The sequence below is a fragment of the Ceratosolen solmsi genome, unplaced genomic scaffold (genome assembly GCF_000503995.2).
Source record: "Ceratosolen solmsi marchali unplaced genomic scaffold, CerSol_1.0 scaffold25, whole genome shotgun sequence".
Classification (NCBI taxonomy): domain Eukaryota; kingdom Metazoa; phylum Arthropoda; class Insecta; order Hymenoptera; family Agaonidae; genus Ceratosolen; species Ceratosolen solmsi.
The window spans coordinates 64626-87107 of record NW_011948444.1 but is presented as its reverse complement, the minus strand read 5'-3'; the positions used below and the strand labels follow the sequence as shown (position 1 = coordinate 87107).

The 22482-nt window shown below is 22.6% G+C and overlaps 3 protein-coding genes across 3 annotated transcripts; 1 reads left to right on the top strand and 2 right to left on the bottom strand.

The window, feature by feature from the left end:
* Nucleotides 1-826: 826 nt before the first annotated feature.
* Nucleotides 827-2679, top strand: LOC105365991 (ejaculatory bulb-specific protein 3-like). The gene is made up of 2 exons (XM_011504291.1): nt 827-1104; nt 2403-2679. Exons 1-2 carry the CDS (start codon nt 909-911, stop codon nt 2573-2575), a joined length of 369 nt encoding a protein of 122 aa, XP_011502593.1. The 5' UTR covers nt 827-908; the 3' UTR covers nt 2576-2679.
* Nucleotides 2680-3555: 876 nt separating this feature from the next.
* On the bottom strand, nt 3556-7703 carry LOC105366060 (ejaculatory bulb-specific protein 3-like). The gene is made up of 4 exons (XM_011504374.1): nt 7357-7703; nt 5467-5643; nt 4321-4512; nt 3556-3566 (listed from the first exon to the last, which is right to left on the bottom strand). Exons 1-4 carry the CDS (start codon nt 7361-7363, stop codon nt 3556-3558), a joined length of 387 nt encoding a protein of 128 aa, XP_011502676.1. The 5' UTR covers nt 7364-7703.
* Nucleotides 7704-10452: 2749 nt separating this feature from the next.
* Nucleotides 10453-14839, bottom strand: Aldh-III (Aldehyde dehydrogenase type III). The gene is made up of 10 exons (XM_011504290.1): nt 14702-14839; nt 14515-14610; nt 14107-14328; nt 13864-14027; nt 13544-13774; nt 13265-13462; nt 11886-12001; nt 11559-11694; nt 11195-11348; nt 10453-10705 (listed from the first exon to the last, which is right to left on the bottom strand). Exons 1-10 carry the CDS (start codon nt 14756-14758, stop codon nt 10679-10681), a joined length of 1401 nt encoding a protein of 466 aa, XP_011502592.1. The 5' UTR covers nt 14759-14839; the 3' UTR covers nt 10453-10678.
* Between the last annotated feature and the right edge of the window lie 7643 nt (nt 14840-22482).

Below are 22482 nucleotides of genomic sequence, written 5' to 3'. Positions count from 1 at the left end.
TAGGTAGTTGGCAAATGATAAACAATCTAATCGACATCACATGCGCGTAAGCAATAATATTTCTTATTTCCGATAGAATATGACAATAAGCATTAAATTCGTTGTATGCTTATATAAGAATAAGAATATCAAATTTGAAAAACATACCCCTAGCCCCAAATAATTATATGTCTTCCATTAATCAGTGTAATTAATTTCGGCACAAATGTTTTTCGCGATTCATGATATAAATTGCTAAACATAACGCCCCCTGTTTACAATAATCACTTTACCTAGATGAAACAAAAAAAGAAGAAAAAAAAATTATACGATGATCGGTTTACTTAGAAAATTTGTTAATATCATCAGAAACGGACCGAGAAGATTTTTTATTTGATTATTTATCAAGTCAAGTAGGAAGAAAGTTCAGCGATACCAACGTTTAAGAACAGCAATTAACTGAATTTCGACAACAGCTGTAGCACACACTCGTTCAAACATCTTTATTATTGGCTCGTACGTAGTATTTGTAAATCATCTGATGCTCGAAACACGACGTCCCTGGACATGATAACTGTCACGTAGGATATTCAACGACGTGCTTGCATGTGCACTCACTACGGTGGCTGTGACCTCCGCATCCTTCCCCTCTCATTCAATGCCGGGCAGTTGCTCGAATGGCCAATGTTATTTTCCGAACCTTCGCCTTCCGCTCAGTCGGAGTAGAGAGAAAGAGAGAAAGAGAGAGATAGAGTTCGTTAGTGAGTGAGTGACGGTGGGAGGGAAGAAGGGAGGGAGGAACAGTCGATTGAACTGGTACGTGTATAAAAGTCCGCTCGATCGCGGTATCGGATATTCATAATCGCTGTGGTTCTTAAGCTGTGAGTGTGCTTTCAGTGGATATCTAAAAATTCCTCTTGAGCAGCAAAATGGCGCGAAGAACGATTTTTTTGGTAGCACTTTGCACCCTCGTCGCGATTGTCGTGGCGGAGGAATTGTACACCGACAAATATGATTACATCGACATCGATGCAGTCCTCAGTAATCCTCGCATTAGGAATCAATACTACAATTGTTACCAGGACTTAGGTCCCTGTCTCACCCCTGACGCCAAATTTTTCAAAGGTATATCATTTTAATGCGTAGTTAATGCTCTACAGACAAATATATAGATCTATAGATGGAGAAAATGTTAGTGCTAAAATATTAAGTGTCATTGTAGGCAATTATTTCTAATAAAATTCTGTCTTATCTATTATCCTAATATATATATATATATATATATCGAACATATCAATCTAATAAGATTTTAGCTATTGAAGATCAATCATTAATTAATAGCATTATAAAAATATAAGAAACTTGCTTTTACTATTATTATAATACAAGATAATATATTTTATATCAGTGAATATTTATAATAATAATTGCATTAAAATACTGGAATTCGGTTTCAATGTTTATTAATTTTCTTGATGTTCAATTACACTCTCTTTCATGCCGATGTATAACTATAATCGTAACCGTATCTTATAAAAACTCTAAAGAAATTATAATACAGTTGTTGAGAGTCTATTTTAATTTACTTTTACAAAATTTAATTTGAAAATGGAGTATAAAAGGACAAATGTGCTAATGAAGAATGTAGAAAAATTAAGGTTTAATTTAATAGTTTAATTGAACATTTTTCTTTAAATTAATGTAAATAAATTATTTTAATAACAGATTTTTATCAAAGTTCAAAAGAATATTTCGATAACCATTTAAAATAAAAATTATATAATTATAATTGTCAAGAAAGATTATACTGAAACGTATATTATAGCGTCATTGATAAATATGCAAATCGGAAGATTTTTCGAAAATATCTCAATAATTTCATTATTATTAAAATAAATATACTACATGTAAATTCCCTAACATTCTGTTATATAAAATATTATCAATACAATATTGAATTCCAAAAAGTTATTGCTTTTAATATGTATATTTTTAGCTATTAATATTCTAATGTTATACTAATACTTTTAATTAAAAAAATGTATGAATGATCATCACAAGTTTTGTCACAGATAAAAATATTTTCCAATTTTATGACTCTAATGCTTAAAAGTTATTCAAAATATTATAAAGAGAATACCAGAATAATCTTAAATATTAAATGAATAGGAAATTATTTGTATGCATGTATGTATGCATTTATTGAATGCATTTTTATTAGAAATATATATATATATATATATATATATATATACAAACAGTATATATAGATATAATATTTATACATATATTTCTAATAAAAATTTATTATAAAGATGAGTCACAAACTGAACAGATAAAAACAAATAGGATAGAAATATATCATATTTAAAATAGTATAAATAATATACGACTAAGAAAAAATTTATTCATTATTTTTACAGAAAAGTTTCCTGAAGCTATTGTGACTAAATGTAGAAAATGCACTGCTAAACAAAAGGAAATATTCGAGAAAATTGTTCTCTTTTATACAGAGAAGGAGCCGGAAAAATGGAACAAAGTTCTTCTTAAGGCCATTCAGGAAAGTAAAAAATCATCTGATAAGAAAAACGAATGATAATATGGTTATTCAAAATAGTCGAGTTGTCTTCAAATTTATAAAAAAATTACACTAATAGTAAATTAATACATCTGATTAAATCAATAACTATTTGTCGCATTAGCTATTTGTATTGATTTATTAATTGTTCATATCGATAAAAACAGCTATAAAAAATTGTAGTACTATATATTAAACTTAAATAAGCTGGAAAATTTTATTATATTTTAACTATTATACCTGTATTGATGATATAATAATTAGTGTATGAAAAATACAAAAAAAAATTTTATTACTGAAAAAAAAGTATAATCTTATGAGATCCTTAGCATTTTCTTATACTTTTTTGTTATTGTTATTGCTATATTTATAAGATTATCTTAAAAATTTTCTACTAAAAAATTAATTTTATTTATACAAGACTCAAATAAGTATTTTAGAAAAATTAATTTAAGACCTCATTTTATACAAGTGTATGTAAACATAATTACAATAAAATTATAGTTATTAACCATTGACGTTTATTTACTGAAATACTTCTACTTCCTCTCCAAAAAATATTTATTATTTTGTGACAAATTTTATTTGAAAATTAAATTATACAGATATATATATATAGAAAAATTATTTACTTTAGAGTAATCATACTCATCGATATGTTTTTCATTAAATCATAATACTTTATAGCATTTGTATTTTCGACAATATGTTTTACTCAGAATGATTAGTTGTGTTCCTTTTTAAAATAATAAATTTTAAATAATAAATATATTAAATATAAAATATATTAAATATAAAATATATTAAATATAAAATATATAAAATATATTAAATATATATAAAAATATATAAAATAATAAATATTTAAAAATAAATTTTTTATTTTATTATATCATTGTGATTACAAATACAAACATTTAGAATTTTAACTCAGGAAAATAAAAATTTATTATTAATATAGCTACAAAATATATTACTGAATAAAATTTTACGTATCTTTACTTAATATCTAAGTGTAAAATATAAAATTTTTTAATTAATTGCTATTAGCAACGTAAATTTAAAAAAAATTCATTTACATAAGGTAAAATTTTTATTATTATTATGTATTTTGAAGATATATTCGTATAATAGTTACAATTGATTATATTTTGAATAATAAACAAAATTTATTAATATTTCAATGGAAATTGATGCTTAATTTTGAAAAATTATTTATTACTATAAAATAATTAAATTCTTTTGAATGTTTATTTACAGAATATAAAATTAATTAAAGATATCTTCTTATATTTTATCAATAAAAATATTGACATAATTCTTAATATAAAATATATTACTCTGATTAAATATATTTATTAATATGATAAATAAAAGTATTAAAATTAGTAATATGACTAAAAAATTTTTTTAAAAAGAAATTTTAATTCTATATCATTATATTTAAACAAAATTCTTAAAATTTTCTACAATGTTTTAAAAGTATTTAAAACATATATGAAATTTAAACAATTGATTTCTGTTATTAAACTATAATGTATTATAAATTAATGTATTATAAATATAATGTATTATAAATATAAATTAAATTGATGGATAATTTGAAAATTGTAGCCGTAATTGCGTAAAACATTAACTTTAAAGGTTTATAATATTTGAAAATATTGTATAGGAAAAATATTTATTAATTTCTTTTTATTTTCAAACTTGTTGCTCATATTTACAAATAATTATTGAAGAAGAAAAAAATCAAATAAATGAACTTTCTCTACAATATTGCATAAAATTCTGAAGATTAGTTTGATAGAGATTTTGTGGATCATACTTTAATAAAAACTCTTTCCAGAGATTATCATACTTCGCCTGCTGCATCGTTAAGATGACTTCGCATCCTATTTTCTTATACCTTTCGGAACATCTTGCACAACTTGTCGTAATGAACTCGGGTAGAAGTCCTGAATAATAAATGAAATGTTTATTAGATGAAAAATATTTTTCCAAATAATCTCAAATCAATCATTGAATTATAGAAATCGAATTCATATTCGTTGTCAATTTTATAAAATTTTTTCATTCGTATGAAACACCTGGCAGAAGGATATTAGTGAATAATTGACTCTTATGTATTATATTCTTTAAGTATGCAGAACTAGTCATTTTTTATTAATTATATTAATTTAGCGACGCTTGTTAAATATATGTTCAGCAAAAGCCAATAAATCGAACGAACCGAATCATATTGTAATATGAATATAATGTTCCATCACCTAAACTTTAATTGCCACAAATTTAATAAGATTAACATTATAAATCTCACTTCATACCGAACCCTTTGTATCTCAAATATCATTTTATGAATTTTTGTATTTTATATAATTGTATATATAATATGTTATGAAATATATTCTGTTTAATTGGCGGATGGATATTTTATATTTTAAAACTGAAGAAATTTTCCAATGCAACTGCATAGGTTACATTTATTTCTCAATATATTTTCATTTTATTAAATACGAAATTGCAATTTGGCATTCTCTTTATATCTAAATAAAAAAATCAAAATAATTAAATTAATCTTTAATTGATAGATTTTAAAATTTCATAGTACATTGAACAATTGATTAATGTCTTTTTATATTATATAAAAACAATATATAGATTTGCATCCCTAGTTATTAAAAAAATAGAAGTTTAATGCTAAAATCCATAAATTGAAAAAGTATATTCGTAATACGAGCTGAAAACCTTTTTGACCGTACCACATAATATTACAATTTTCAATTAATCTCACCATCCACAGTGCTAGTAAAAAAATATTATGCTAATATGTTTTGCTCGTTTAAGTTTTGTTCGAAGAATATTTTTCCATAATTGGTTCAAATCTTTAACGCTATACAAAATCAACTAACTTTTCATAGCTCGACCATCGCCGGAGCAAGGACCTTTATCAAGTAAGCAATTAGCATAATATTGAACTGAAGCTTCATCTTGTAGCAGTGAATTAATTCGTAAAAATGGATCTTCCGCCACTACCGCAATTGCCCAGCCAACTAATATCAGTGATAAATAGAAAGGAGCTCTTTTATCTGTATTGGAATATAAAAGAAATTCAAATCAATAAATAAATATTCATGATCTTGCATAAAATGACTAATGAGAATTTTAATGAGCATGACTATTTCATTGTGCATCGGAAAATTTATTGAGCTACATTAATATTTGCTTACAGAACTATATGAAATTTAATGTAATAGATCGATAATTTAGATACTTGTGCGTTTCCATGCAAATATAAATTTAACTTTCAAGGCAAAATCAAACCTTTATTATAATGATAAAACTATTATGTTAAACTCCAAGTAAATTATCTTACTTGCAAATACGGAAATAAAGATAATGTCTTCGTAATTATAAAAGTTATGTTACAATGATTTAGTTACAGTTAATATTTTATTTTATTTAATCAACGTTTATTACTCAATAATAAATATAAAACTAAATAATTGTATATAAGCATAATAATAAGCAGGGAGTCGTTCAACTTTGTATAATTATGTTGCAGATAATAATGGAATATTAAAAAACACATAATAGCTCATTTTAAAAGTAGTTTCCCTTTTATACATGTGTACTTTTATAAAGTTTAATTATTCATATAACATTTCAATTGCAAAAAAAGTGTTAAGTTCCTATTAAGATAATATTGTCTAATATTTTTAATTATCATGTAGTAAAAAAACAATATTTGTTGCATAAGTTAAAAAAATCTTATTAAGACCAAAAGATAAACATTGCAACAGCAATAATAAGCGAAAATTAAATAATAAATCAGAAAATTTACGATAAAAATAGATGAAAGCTTTTACAATAGATAATATTTTACAAGATAAGACAGCGTTCATTTATATATGCCTGAAAATTAATTTGTTTATTATTAGTAAATAAAATAAAATAAATAAATAAATTAAATTGTAATAGTTAATTTATAATAATATAATAAATAAAATAATAATTGTAATAAATAAAAAAGAAAAAACTAGTAAATAAAAATTAAAGCACGCGTAGGCCATTTTTTTTTCACACTTTGTATGTATGTATATATATAATTTTTTAAAGCAATAAAATAATTTAACAACTTTCCTCTAGAAATAAAGTATATCTATTGCTTAATGATCACAAATTAAAAAAAATGGGAATAATCTTCTGAATTGATAAGCTTAGATAAATTTTTATACATACTTGAAATAGTTAAGAATTTAAAAGAATACTACCTAACGACTCATACTTCATATATTATACAAATTTTTAAACATATAGTGTATCTGTAAGAATTAATAATAATCTAAATTGACTATTAACAAAATAATAATATAAATGAAAGAATTTACTATTCTAATAATATGTCGAAAGAATTTAATTAAATAATGCAAATGCGATCATTTGTGAAGCTTCTTGCATAAGTCGCGATACAACACGATAGTAGAGATAAAGATGTTCCAATATTTTGTTGTGGAGCAATATTGCTGATTGTTTATTGATAATAACTGCAACGTGAAGTACAAGAGAACTCGATAAGTTTATACAATGTAACGAATTCAAACAAATTTCATTAAAATCATTGATAAATCATTGATACGTGTTTGCAATTTTTGCGGGAATATTGAAAGCTGTTCAAAACCGAATAATTTGCAATATTTCAAATATGCAATATTGCATGCATGGTAAGAAAATATCGATCACTTAATAAAGTTATTTCAGCCCCATAATGCAAATAAAAAATATAACGTATGCAACCGAACCTTTCATCTTCTAAAATTTCGACTCGTTCCGACGTAAAATATGTAAGTGCCACTTGCAGGATCTAGAGTTCTACTACGCACGCAAGACTACAAAAACTTTTATATGCATAAAAAAAGTCGTTTTACTCATAAATCAACTATCGGCACCGATCAATCATATCATTGGCTTTATCATTGGTTTTCGTCTTTTTTAAAGCCTTCGAGCACGTTTTGATGAGCAGCGCGCGTGGCTAATCACAAGCGTGACTTTCACAGTTTTCAAATGCGATCAGTACACAGGCTTAGAAATCCTTACTGATCAATCTCTTATATACACATGCAAATTCGAGTACGTATGTCATTAATTTTTTTCATTGCGATATTATTCTCTAAATATGCGTGAGCAGAGAAAAGCTAAAAATCTTTATTTAAAATAACACAGCACTCTTGTTTACTTATATGCGTACTATTTCGAAGTTAAGGTAAAAAAATCGTTTGTTTTAAAAAATTAAAAAGGAAAAATAGTTACCGTCATTTAATGAAAATTTAATAAGTACATTTTTAATAAGAATTCTAAAATATAGAAGTATGTATTTTGAAATTGAAAGGCATGCAATTAATTGTATATAATATTTAAGTTTTCTTTATATTCTATTTTAATTAAACATCGTATGAATAACTATTTAGTTCAATTATGTATGTAAATTTATAATTTTCAATTAAGGTTTAACGTAAGTCAGAATTCTAATTAATTCATTTGCATTAAAAAACATTTATTCTATGAAATAGTTTTCTATTCTCTTATTTATTTTAACAGTCATAATAAGTTAAATAGTTTTCTACTTACTAATATCATCTCTTAATGAGATATAACTCATGCATTCCTTATTCTAACTTTAAATATTTCTTATTATGAATAAAATTCTTTTTAAAATATAGATAATAGTTTTTAAAATACATTCATAAATTTTATAAGTTAATAATATCGATTTATCAAATTTACACAAAGTTACCTTACGCAAATAAAAAAAATGTAACATTATAATTATCATATATATATATATATATATATATATATATTATTAATTAATATTTTTAATACAAAATACATACCAATGTAATATAAAAAATATATTTTAATAAAACTGAAATAATCTAACAATACTCACTAAAAATGATATATAATTTAAATTTGTTATTGAACATAAACTTCCTAATTTGTATTTCTAATTTTTTACTTTTTTACTTTCAAATACTATAATGATTTAACATATATACAGAATTTTAACAAACACTGCATAATAATATAAATTTAATTATGCATTATTCAATCATATTATATTAGAATTTAAAACATTATTTAAATTTTCAAATTAAGTAACTTAAAATTTATCAAGTGATTGAAAATTGAATTAATAAGTCGGCAATTTGAAATAAATAATGAATTTTATTTTAAGAATTAGTTGAAGTATATCAAAAATAATAATTGTTCTATAATAACTGTAATAATACATTAATATCGCATTCAAATGAATTATAATTATTTATTTCTACACAATATTTTATTTAAAATACTTACCTTATAATTATGTAATCTTTCAATTATATTTGATTTTTTCTTTTATAATGTTGTTACTTCGAAGTTATAGCTATTTTTTTAGATTAGATATTATTTTTAAAATATTATATATCTATTTCATATTTAAATATTTTTTAATATTTTAATATATTATACGAGACTTTTTAAATAACTAAAGTTTACAATGTTGTAATATAGTTATTTCTTTATTTTTTTAAGAAAAAAATTCATATACTCTTATTAGGAAATAAAATTAATTTAATTAAAAAATTTATATTTCATATTTTTATATATAAAATATAAAAGGAATTGTAAATTCGAAAATCTAATTGAAAATCATCATCTACTTAAATTATCATTAAATTTATAATTTCATATAAAAATTTTTAAATTTCAAGATAACAGAAATTACCTCGAGAACATTGTAGTAGTATAAAAAATTAATTATTTTAATTACTTACCTGTTCCACTAACATTCAACAAATACAGAATCATAATATTTCCAATTAGTCGTTAAAATTTAAATTGTATTTTCATTTTTATTTAAATTCAAAAGAATGTTCTTCTTTCATTAATTTATAATAGTTTGGTATGCAGAAGTATCCTTTTATATTTTCCTTTTATATTTTTATATTTATATTGAATATTTATAATATAAGTAATAAGAAATAGATATTATTAATGATAATCAATTATTGACGAAAGATTGCATTTCAATTAAAAGTATTTAATGCCTTTATGTTTTTTTTTAAATGCAAGCGTTTTATATAGAACTTGAAAGGATTAAAATTTTATAAGTTAAAATTAAAATGTAAAATAAAATTCTCCAATATTTAACTGTACTTTCTTGAGATAGAAAAAAACATTAGGACCATTAGTTGTAATTTTTAAAATATTAATAGCAGAAATTTTATAATATATATTAAGAATAAAATGGAGAGTAATTAGCAGATTTATCTATTTGAATCTAAATAAAAATGTCTATTAGATATTAATATCTATCATCTTCTCAAAAGTAGAAAAATAAATTTTAATACTCGGCTAATGAGAAGATAATTATTTACAATGTTTTAATGTTTAATACATTATACTGATTAATTAAAAGCAAATTTATTACTTATGCAAATGCTTTTCAGATATATAGGTGAACAATTGAAAAAGATAATGTTTAGTATAAAAACATATATAAAAGATAGCGTTACATAATTTATCCATTTACAAAATATAATATTTATGTATTTTTGTCACTTTCGCTTATTTCTAATTATAACGATATTTTTATATGTAGATTTTCGGCGATTTTATAGTTTTGTGGTAGTTTTTCCCCCTTTTTTTCTAATATTATTAAAATATCATAAATAAAATTAAAATCGATTAACTAAAATTGTTTACTCATTAAATTTAACGAATACATAATGAATAAATTATAAAATAACATAGGCATAAACAAATCATGCACGAATAAATATTTTACAATAACGAATTTGACTTAATAGTATAAAATATTAGCAGATATTAATAATAAAATAATCATTAAAAAAAATTAATGGTACTGTGTGATGTATTCATTGTATATAATGAATAAAGTACAGAGTGGAAAATGTGTGCAAAGTACTTATTTCGTCATACGTTTATAATTATTCGATTGTGATAAATATTAGCTTCGAGTTTTATAACTGGGCTTAAAAAATATACTCATAGGAAAAACATAAGGTTTACGTATTATTGTGGCAATCATAAAAAAGGTGTCCAACAAATTAGGTGTCACGGCTCAGCGGCATAAAGGTGCTCCTGAAAAAGTCATTTATTCTGTTATATTTATGATTCGTGCCAATGCTTTGTCACATAATAGATTTTAAAACGTATTATTTATTTATTGTGCTCAAGGCGATATTAAAAAAATAAAAAAAAAGAACCATAATTTAGAGAATTTAGCTTACTTTATTCATTATTAGCTGACATAATTATATACAAAAAATGAAATTGTGCGTAAAAATTGTATGTAATTAGAGTATAAACAATATGTAAATAAATATATGCAAAACTCTTTAAAATTATTAAAAATTACAAATGAAGCTTTACTTCACATTAAAAATATTTTATATAAATAATGTTTACACTTGAACGTTTTTTAATGTTTATTTTAAGAACTATGATGCATCTTGTATGCCACAGAATGATTTACACTTTAAAAGTGTAGGGTACTTTCTGTAGATATAAGTTTGATGTACTTGATATGTATTGATGAAATATCGTTTATCGTATACTTGTCTTTTGTACCTTCATTATAGCTTTGAAGCCGAAAGTTACAGCGATGCCCAAGCCAAACATTACCAAATATGGTAAAAATTTTACTCCAGGAATATCTGGCCTTTTTGCCATAAGAAAATTTAAGAATTTCAATTTCTTGTCTGAATAGGGAGGATACCGTACACTGAAAATAATAGAAATATAATTTTATCCTTTAGAATAAACTACTATATTGTATTTATAATCAAAGTAAGAAAAATTCAACGATTAAGTGTTTCAGATTTATATTAAAATTTCATTTTAGCAAAGCACAATGGCTTAAATTAATTAAAAATTAAAGCAAAAATAATATTAGTGATTCGATTGATATCATAGATAAGTAAATTATACTTACGCTGCTATAGTTTCACCAATAATATTAAAGTTTTTTATCAAACAACCTTTAGGATGAACAAACGTGTCAAATGTCAATTTTCCATGGTAAGATCCCATTCCTGATGGTCCAATGCCACCAAAGGGTAACGTATCAACTAATAAGAATATTGTATTATAAGTTTTATGATATGGTATAAAGTGAATAAGAAATTTGATAATTAAATATATTGTCAAGCAACTGAAATACATAAATCTACGTTCAAATTTAATTATGCTACAGAATTACTTTGTTAAAGGTGCATGAGTGCAGAAAGTAAATGAAAAACAAAATACCTAAAAAACATACCTGAAACATGCAAGATTGTATCATTAACTATAGTATTTCCACTTGATGTATTATTTATTATTAAGTTAATTTCTTCCTTATTAGTACCAAAGATATAAAGTGCTAAAGGCTTATCGCTATAGTAAATATAGTGAAATAGAGATTTAAATAAAAATGAAAATAATATGGTTTTAATTTACATACATCATTACAATTAAGTTGAATGGTTTATTGCTGATATTTATAATTTGTAAGACAATTGATTAGTAATGAAAGCTTCTTATGCAAAACCGTTTAACTACAAACAACATCAAACTAAAATTACACTACTAGTTATATAATATCCTAATAATTATTTAAACATTTTTAGATAAAGTGGTAAGTCTATGTTTTTATACTATGTTAACCATAAAAATAACTTCAACCCCCGATGTTAAGATTACTAAGGAAGTAAATAATTAAATATATGCAGGCTAAATGGTTATAATATTCTAAATAACAAAATAAAACTTAAACGCACCATTAAATATTATGATTAAGGAAGGTAAAGTAAAAGTGTCGTTTAATATAACTAAAAAGTAACCATCACCTAGAGAAATTTTTTCCTAACTCACCACTATATTGCATGATTGTATCATTGACACACACAGAACCAGATTGGGTTTGAGTTACTATCAAATTCTGTACTCCTTTATTCTTGGTAAATAAGTACAATACAAGAGGTTGTTCTCTATATTATAGAAAACAAATTTATTATTTTTTTTTATTCTTGGATCAGCATGAAAAGCTACATAAATTTGTATGATGTAAATGTAAAAAAATAATAACTATAAAATTTAATTCCAGCAATAAAACCATTAAACTTCCACATTTTTTGGATAAATTTCTAATTAAATATGTATTCAATTCATAAAATAAGCTTAACGATCTAAAAAATAATAAAAGACATGAAATTATAACTTTTATAAATGAAAATAAGCTAAAAATTAAAATAATTATTTAATTATAATCTTGTAATTAATTTCAATTATGTTTATTATCGTCAATCTCTACTTTGTTAAATAATTTTATGAAAGATATTTCTTTATGGTATTAAAAAATGTTATGACGAATAAGTAGACTTAATTTGAGTAAAATTTATCAACAAAAAATTGTTTTTGCACAATTTATCTTACATTATTTACTATGAATAAAATGTATGATGGTAAATAGAAATGTCGTAATATTTTTTTCACAGTCTAAATTGCTTTATCATGTCAATGTAAAGTTAAATAAGAGTTATGAATGTCAAATAAAAATGATACAAATATGAGATAACTTGTACATCATACGTAAAAATTTTAATTATACTATCTATAGATCTGTGAAAGTATTTCATAAAAAAATATGTTAAAATTTACCGTGAATTGATAAAATTAATTGCTTCATAGGCATTACTAATATTTACAATAGGTAATATTGGTCCAAAAATTTCTTCGCTCATCACTGCATCTGTAAATTTTACATTAATAAGAATTGTTGGTGCGATAAATTTTTCACTTGGATCAGTATGTCCACCGATAGCCACTTCACCGTCACTCAAGAAATTGATTAACCGTCTGTGAAATTGATGAAATTTAATTTAATTATTCTTGTAATTCATCTAATTTCGAGCTTAACGATAAAATTATTAAACTCACTGGTAATGCTTTTCATTAATAATACGCGAAAGATCTGGACTATTTTGTGGATTTTCACCAAACCACTCCTTTATAATTAACTTTGCTTCTTTTATAAATGCATCTTGTACTTCTTTCGAACAGATAATATAATCGGGAGCTATGCACGTTTGACCCATGTTTATAAATTTGCCCCATAATACTCTTTTAGCTGTGACATTTATATCTGCTGTACTGTCGATGTAAACAGGGCTGTAAATTATAAAATAACATTACTTATTACTATTACTCACTAGTGTAGATAAATAATATCAATAATTAAATGTTAACAAATATTTTACCTTTTACCTCCGAGTTCTAAGGTGACTGGTGTAAGATACTTATTAGATGCTTCCCGTACAATACGTCCTACTGCGGTTGATCCAGTATAAAAAATATAGTCAAATTTTTGTTTTAAAAGTTCTGTAGTTTCATTAATACCACCTAAAATAACTTTATAGCACTCCTAAAAATTTTGATTTATATAAAATTTTTTATCAATTCCAAAACTTGCGATACTTAATATTATATTGTGCACAGCTTACGTTGTTTAAATATTTTGGAATTAGTTCACCTAAAATATTCGAACAATTTACAGCCACCTCCGATGGCTTAAGAATAACTGAATTTCCAGCTGCAATTGCACCCATGAATGGTACTAGTGATAATTGTATAGGATAATTCCAGGCACCTATGACTAAAACAACACCATATGGTTCCTTATGAATAACAACATCATCCAAGAGATTAATCATTGCTTTAGGTGGCTAAAAGAATAAATATTTTTACAAAATAATGGCTACACATATTTTATGTATTATGTTTAAATGTTTACAATTTTTTCTCTTCTACATTTTTATCGCTAATTTGATGTAAAATAATGAATTATACAATAAAAATAAAATCTTAAATTCAGAGATTTAAATATACTTAATTTATAATAAAATATTTACCATTTCCGAAGCAGCCCAATTTTTTATATTCATTAGCATATGATTGATTTCATTAATTGTATAATCAATTTCAAAAACATAGTTTTCAAATTTACCCTAAAAGAAGCAATTTATACATTGATTATCAAAAATACATACCGAGTTAATTTTCACATTTTAAGTCAAAATATTTGTTAAAAAGCCATACCCTTCCCAAATCCGCATTTAATGCAGCATGAATTTCCAATTTATTTTCTTCTAACATTTTTAGTAATAGTTTCAATTGCTTAATTCTGAACTCCAGTGGTCGAGTTTTACCGCTATAAAAAGTGTACCGACTGGATTGAACAATCTTAAAAAAATATATCATAATATATTATAATATTTAGTATATAATGTATGATATTAGAATAACATTTAATATAAAAATTTCTACAATTTAATAAACTTACTTCGCCAAAGTTGGACATGTTGTCTTCACCGTTGATAGAAACTGAAAAAGACAATAAAATCATTTGGCTTTTGAATTATAAATAGAAAAATACCATTCCTCAACAATTAAATATTAGCACAAAATTTCTGAAATATTAATTTTAATTCATAAATAAAAGAATACAATATTAAAGGATAAATAATTGCACAAAACTAAAAATTCATCATATTTCTTTATATATTATTATATTATTAAATAATTAATTATTTAATTTATAATCAGTATGTTGTAATAATTAATTTCGAATGATTTAAAAAAAAATTACTCTTAGCATTAATTCAGCGTGACAACTAGTTAATCTATAGATTGAATATATTTTAAAAATATAATAATTTAATATAATACACAAAATAATGATATCATGCACCTAACAACGCTAGCAATTTTTATAATTACTTAAAAATTGCTATGTAATTGTAAATATAATGTACACTAGTGGTTTCGCGTTTCTATAGTTTTTCATTTCTGATCAGTATGGATTGTAACTATTTGGTTTTATTAACAGAGTGCGAGCATTACACATATTACATTACTGTCATTGGCTCCTTGAAAAGCGGAATATTTAAATCAATACAAAAATAAAAGAAAAAGATAAAGAAAACAAAGTATAGCACAAGCATATTTAAATTCATATGACATAAATCATGTAAGTAAAAATTCTTAGTCAAATATGAAAGGAAGTAAATTTAAAATTCAAAGCTTCAATTACTTTAATGCAAATTTACATTTATATGATAATTTATGCTTTTATTTATTATATCTAATCAATTGCATATCGACAGAATGCATTTTCTCAACAATCTTAATTTGTGTATCTAAGTGTGCAACTAACAATTATATAAATCAATTCATTACACCAAATGAAGAATCAATTAAAAAATAAAGGAATGTATATTGGGTCAACATTATTACTTACGCTATTGACAATTTCACATAATATTATTTATAAAATATATAAATATAATGAAATTAATCTGGAGGTTTTTTTTTACTTAATTGAGAATTTGATATATTTTTATTGGTAGCTTGCTAATGATGCATCGACATTGTTTTTCTAAATATAATAATACATGGAAAATATATGATAACCATGGATGTTGAAGCCTACAAGGCAAAGAAAAAATGTAACTACAAAGTAAATCACATTCAACACTTGCACGTTCAATACAGAACGTGAGATAGGCTTTGTTTTGTTTTTAATTAAAAACAAATTCATGAACTTAAAATATTCATAGAATTAAAAAAAATGAATGTCCGTATAGTAATATTATGTATTATATAACTATGTATTATAAATGCAGTATTATAATACTTTTAACAGAATAATACTAAAATCGGATATTCTTAATAATGTTAAAAGCATCTTTCATTATATTTAGTACAATTAGTATTTTCAAATTGAAAATCATAAAATACTCACATGTGCAACGAAATCACAGGACACGCTTCCTAAACTTAATTTTTTTCTTTAACTTTATATCATAAAAATGTCACGTACTTTGTTTCGATGTTAAATTTACAATGTTGCGAGTTTAATGCGGCTTGGTCTTATCGCGTGAGTTTTTTGCTTTTGTCTCTCTCTCTCTCTCTCTCTCTCTCTCTCTCTGTCTTTCCATATTATAATTTGATTATAATTATACTACCAGAATTATCATTATTAATTGATAATTATATGAAAACAGAAGATTTTATTAATTTACTTGTACTTGAACTTGTACTTGAACTTGAACTTGTGATTAACTAAGCCCATCAATAACTATAAGTCTATTGGCGTAATTGCAGAATTAATAATAGATTTTGTGTCTTTGCAATATATGAAACATATATAGAATTTTTATATCTCATTATTAATTAAAAATAAAAAAATTCATAAAATATTTATTGACTCATTTTACACAGAAAACTACATAATTCAATCAAGTAAAAAATCATTTGTAACTTTATCGTATCAATATTCATACATGTCTCTCTCTCTCTCTCTCTCTTTGCGTACGTAATGATTTGCTTTTAATTTATTAAATTCTTAAAATTCATTTACATTTCAACAGTAGTTTCAACAAACAATTATATTACATTAAATTCAGATTACATTAAACGAGATATTTATATTGTTATGTTTGTTTTTAGCCTATAATTTATTTTCTCAAAATTATCATAGAAAATATAGAAATTCTATGTATTCAATCAATATTCCTAAATATTACTTCAATTTCATGAGTTATAATATTAAAAAGATAAATATTTTTATCTGAATTATTTTAATCACTTTTATATGTATCTCATGTATGTATAATTTATCTTTTGTATTATACAAACAAATGTTGATTTTCTGTATGAATAATATACAAACAAGTCAAAAAAATTTCGGCTAAATACAGATTTATGTTTAAATCTTTAAATGTTTAGAATTTAATCCAAACTTATATAACTTGTTTATATTGTGAATCAAAAAGTATACAAAATACATACTAATGATAATTTTACAAGCCTAGCAAACAACATTATAAATATATACTTTTGAATAATTAAACGAATTAGCATTGATACGATTAATATTTTATTGAAAATATTTTACAATAAAACGTAATATTGCATTAATTATTTTATAAGATATTCCATAAATAAATTAACAAATTAATTTTAACAAATCGTTCGTAAAAACTATTCGTTTAATTAAATAGGTACATGACACTGGTATATGAAAAGTATGTTTATTAAAAAAAATTTATATCTTTATATAATTGAAATTAACTAGATCTTTTAGATGTTTTATTAGCTTAAATGTTAAAAATATTCATATATGCTTACATTGCTGACTATCTAAGCAAAAAAATATTACAATGAAATATTTAAGTCATCAGCTTCTAGTTACCTTTCTACTTTATTATGATGTTTATGAAAACATTATTGGTTTGAAATATCTAATCTGTCATCAATTACTATAGCATAATGAGATTGACTTAACTGAAGGAAACTGCTAAGGAATAATGCCAATGTTAAATTTCGTAATATAACATTTCGAAAACATTGTAATGATTAAAAACATGAATAAAGTTTTTTCCTCCTTTTAATCATTCTTTTGATCGATAAACATTGCTATAATTATGCATTTTTAGATAATAATAATGAGTTACGCATAAATTAGAATACAAAATTATTATATAACAATAATTCTCTATTCTAGAGTTGCGATTAAACAAATTGAAAAATTTGAAAATAAACTTTTTTAAACGAATGTAATAAATAATTGTTTCTTAATTATATATATATATATATATATGTTTATTCTTACATTAAAAAATTTAATTATTACGATATATTCAATAACACTATCAGTCATTTACGATTTTACTAATGAAGTATAACTTAAAATTATTTTGCACTAGGTCTTATGTAATTTAAAATAATTAAATTAAACAAACCTATTAGATTTCTCGAAAGGAACAAGAAATAGTAGATTTAAGTTTTTTTTAATAAAAATAAATATTTTTTTTTTGTTAAATACACTCATTAAATGAAAAATTTAATCATCTTCTAAAATCACAACCTATATCATATTAAAAAGTTTTTTCGTCAGAATTTATTCAATATATTTTGACTAATTACTAAAAGATTTTAAATCAGCGGATAATATTTTATATATAAATAATTGTACTTGTATAGTATAGGAATTATGCACGTAATTAATATTAGTTTGGTGTAGGAAAAGTGAATTCAAAATTAGACGAAAAAAATATTGCAACATCAAATCACTTAAAATTAATAGACCTGTATTTTTTTATACGAATTTTTACCGGCAGGTTTCTTTAACCACTTTCACATCATCATAATAACGCTGAGTTGATATTACGACCGATCAATGAGTATTTCTATTTATATTACGAATTAAAAGTTTTTAAGTACATAAGCAGCTTAGAAGGTGAAAAGGTAGTAAGATTCATACGACGTGAATAAATAATTTATGTCTAATAATTGGTATAATTAAATATATCTTCATCTATGTTGTTTAGACCTTTGAAGAACTAATTAAATGATTCTAGAAAGTTCTTATAAAATTAGAGGTAATTTGCGAAAAAATTATGCTAATGATTGTAGATATTAATTTATCATTATTCGAATTTACTATAAGAATATTATACGAATATCATATTTTCAGTTTATTGATACGTATATAAATTCATTTATTTATAAGCATGATATTCAAATTATTTATGATATTTGAGCAAACACCTATCTTTTAATGATATATCATTTTTGTCATATTTGGCTTTTTGAATAACAAGAACAAATATATTTGTCTAATACTTTCATATACATAATATTGCATATTATTCATATTATTAGTAATTGTATATTGAATTTATTTAAAAATTAAATTATATGAATATTAAAAACTATTTATGCTTTGAAACGCTATAAGATTATTTCGAATGTATTAAAAGTTAATTATGAAATACATAAGAATTTTATTTTTTCAATCAAAATGATAAGAAACTTTGAAATTAATTGACATTTTAAAAATTAATGTAATAGAAATTATTGTTTAAAGTATAACATTGAAAAACAAATTAATTGGAATTCATAATTATATTTTTAAATTATATTGGTTTAATGTACTTAGTAACAATATATATATATATATATATATATATATATATATATATATATATTGTTATTTCTACATGTATAAACAATATCTGAAATCTGCGATTTAATTAAATATTTGTTCTATTTAATTTTTTTCATAAAAAATATCTTTTCTCAAATAAATATATTATATTTGGAATTAAAACGTTTTGTAATAAAGTATGACAGAAGGAGAAATTCTTTTCATCTGTTTTATTACTTGAACAAATTAATATCAAATATGGGTGTAATAAGTTTTTTTTTATGTAAACGACTTACTAAATAATAATACAAACATGTAAATACCTGTGTAGATAATGGAGGGAGAAAAGCAGAAATTACTTTAAGAAATTCAAAAAAGTTTAGAGAATCTTAACAAATTATGGTTAGCTGTAGTGTCACTAAACATACCAAGGATTTCTGGTATCGCAAAAGAGAGACTCCAAGAAATATAAAAATGTAAATTATTAGTTGATACTATTCTTTCGAGTAAAGATGAGTCTTATTCTTTGCATCCACAAAAAAGAAACGAGGAAAACATTGTTACTCAAAGCATATATAAATATAAATTTTTAGATGTTATCTGACTCTTTTGAAATATTTATCAGATATATTCGTCGTAAAATTTTTAAAAATCACAGTTATTTTTTAAACTAAACTATATATATATATATATATATATATATATATATACTCTTATTCTTTACTAATATATTTAATTTGATTTTATATTAATTTATGGGATATTTATAATTTTTTTAATTTATTGATAACATTGGGCAATTATTTATTAAATATTTGAACACTTACAAACTTTTATATTTTTATATTAAATATAAAAAAATAAAGAATATTAATATTTAAGAATAAAATTATAATTACATATATATCCAAATACTATTTATTATAAGCATTTTAATGATCATAAACAGTTTCACAAATGATTATTAATACTATTAATTTTAATATAATTAATAGAATATTATGTACATACTGTTTACTGTTAACTAGCATTGATACTATTTGTTATATGTTCGTTTATATATTTTATTTTATTTTATTTAAATTTTTTTTATTGTTATTATTATTATTATTATTAAATTCAAAAATTCGATACATTTTATATAAATTTCTTTAAGGTATTTTATATTCACAAATTTGAATTACTAAAAATATATTATCTTAAAGCATTTTTATAGTACTGGAACAAAATATTACGAAAATAAAAATTAGATTCACAAAGTAATGTATCAAAAGTTTTATGAAATAATTTCACTGTTATTATCCATTTTTCTATCATTGTTTAAAATTAATTATGATCAAACATTAAATTTCTAATTTGTACAATATTTTTACTACAATATTTTATTGTTTTATAATTTATCGTTGGTTTCTATACATTTGCTAGTATCAGAAAAACGTCTAATAAAAAATATAGTTTTAATGTTTCAGAATAGTTTTAGAATACTTCAAAGTCTTTTTTAATAATTTCATTAATTCCATAAACTGGAACATGGAATATTATTTTCACTCTCTATAGTTTATTATTATACTTATTTTTATTATTCTACATATATTATATACACACACTCGCGCACACGCAAGCACACGACTCATGCATATTCTTGGTATGTGTCTAAGCAACTGCTTTTGACGATATTTTACAATTAATTATATTTATATAATAATAAATTTATAATTAAATAGTTTAACGATTGAATGAACAGTTTTCTTTGATTAAGTACTATTACTATACACTAAATGCATGAATCATATTTCAAAATAAATTTTTTAAATATATCTATTTATTTGATTTATCCAATATTAAAAAATATTATTCGACAAGAAATAATAAGTTTTTATGATAATTAAATATCAAATAAATTCCTAGCCCTCTAGCTACTTTAAATACAATTATTTACGATAAATCATAAAAGATAGTCACTGTTTACATATATGTTTATTGGCTTTATGTTTCATTATTATCTATATTGTATATAGGACTTTGTGAATATTGTATAAAAAATGTTAATTATATGCACAATATTATAATAATTATAATTATAAACCCTCTTCTTTAATAAAGTTGAATAAATAACATATTTGTAATCTTAATGTATTTTCAAACTTAAATAATAATAAAATACAGAAGTATATTGAAAAATACATATATACTGAGAACTGAATGCCGTTTAAACGTGAAAAAAGAACAATACACGAACAAAGCATGTTACAAACGTTTAAAAACATTAAAAATGCTATAAACAGAGATTAGAAGCGCATCTTAGCTTCCATTGTTTGTTTTTCTGCGCAACACTTTAATTTCTTGGTATTGAATACATATAACCAACACGAGTATACTATTATTAATAAAAATATGAAATCATGAAACTAATTACTACTTACGTAACTCTAATGTTAAGTACAAATCATCTATTACCTTTTTTCAATTAATATTTTACTTTGAAATATGATCGTTTAATTTAATATTAAAATTTATGCAAATTTTAACTCCTCGTACTCATTTTTAAAGTGTCATTAATTAAAATAACTAACTTTTATTATCTAATCCGCACATCTGTATCTCATTCGTTAAAAATATTCAAACTTATATTTCCTAGGTAATTTGTAGTGTTGTATGTATAACAACATTATCGATTTAAATAATTGTCATTTAATTAGATTTATTATGTCTATTTAAATTTGCTAATTCATCATTAATTTAATAAACCATAATTCAATAGCATATTATTTGCAAGAAGCTAACGTGTAACAATTAAACCAGAAATACCTACTATCATCTACTAAAAAATTAGCTTTACACTACAACATTAATATTTATATTATTGATCTTATAGATTATAAAAAAA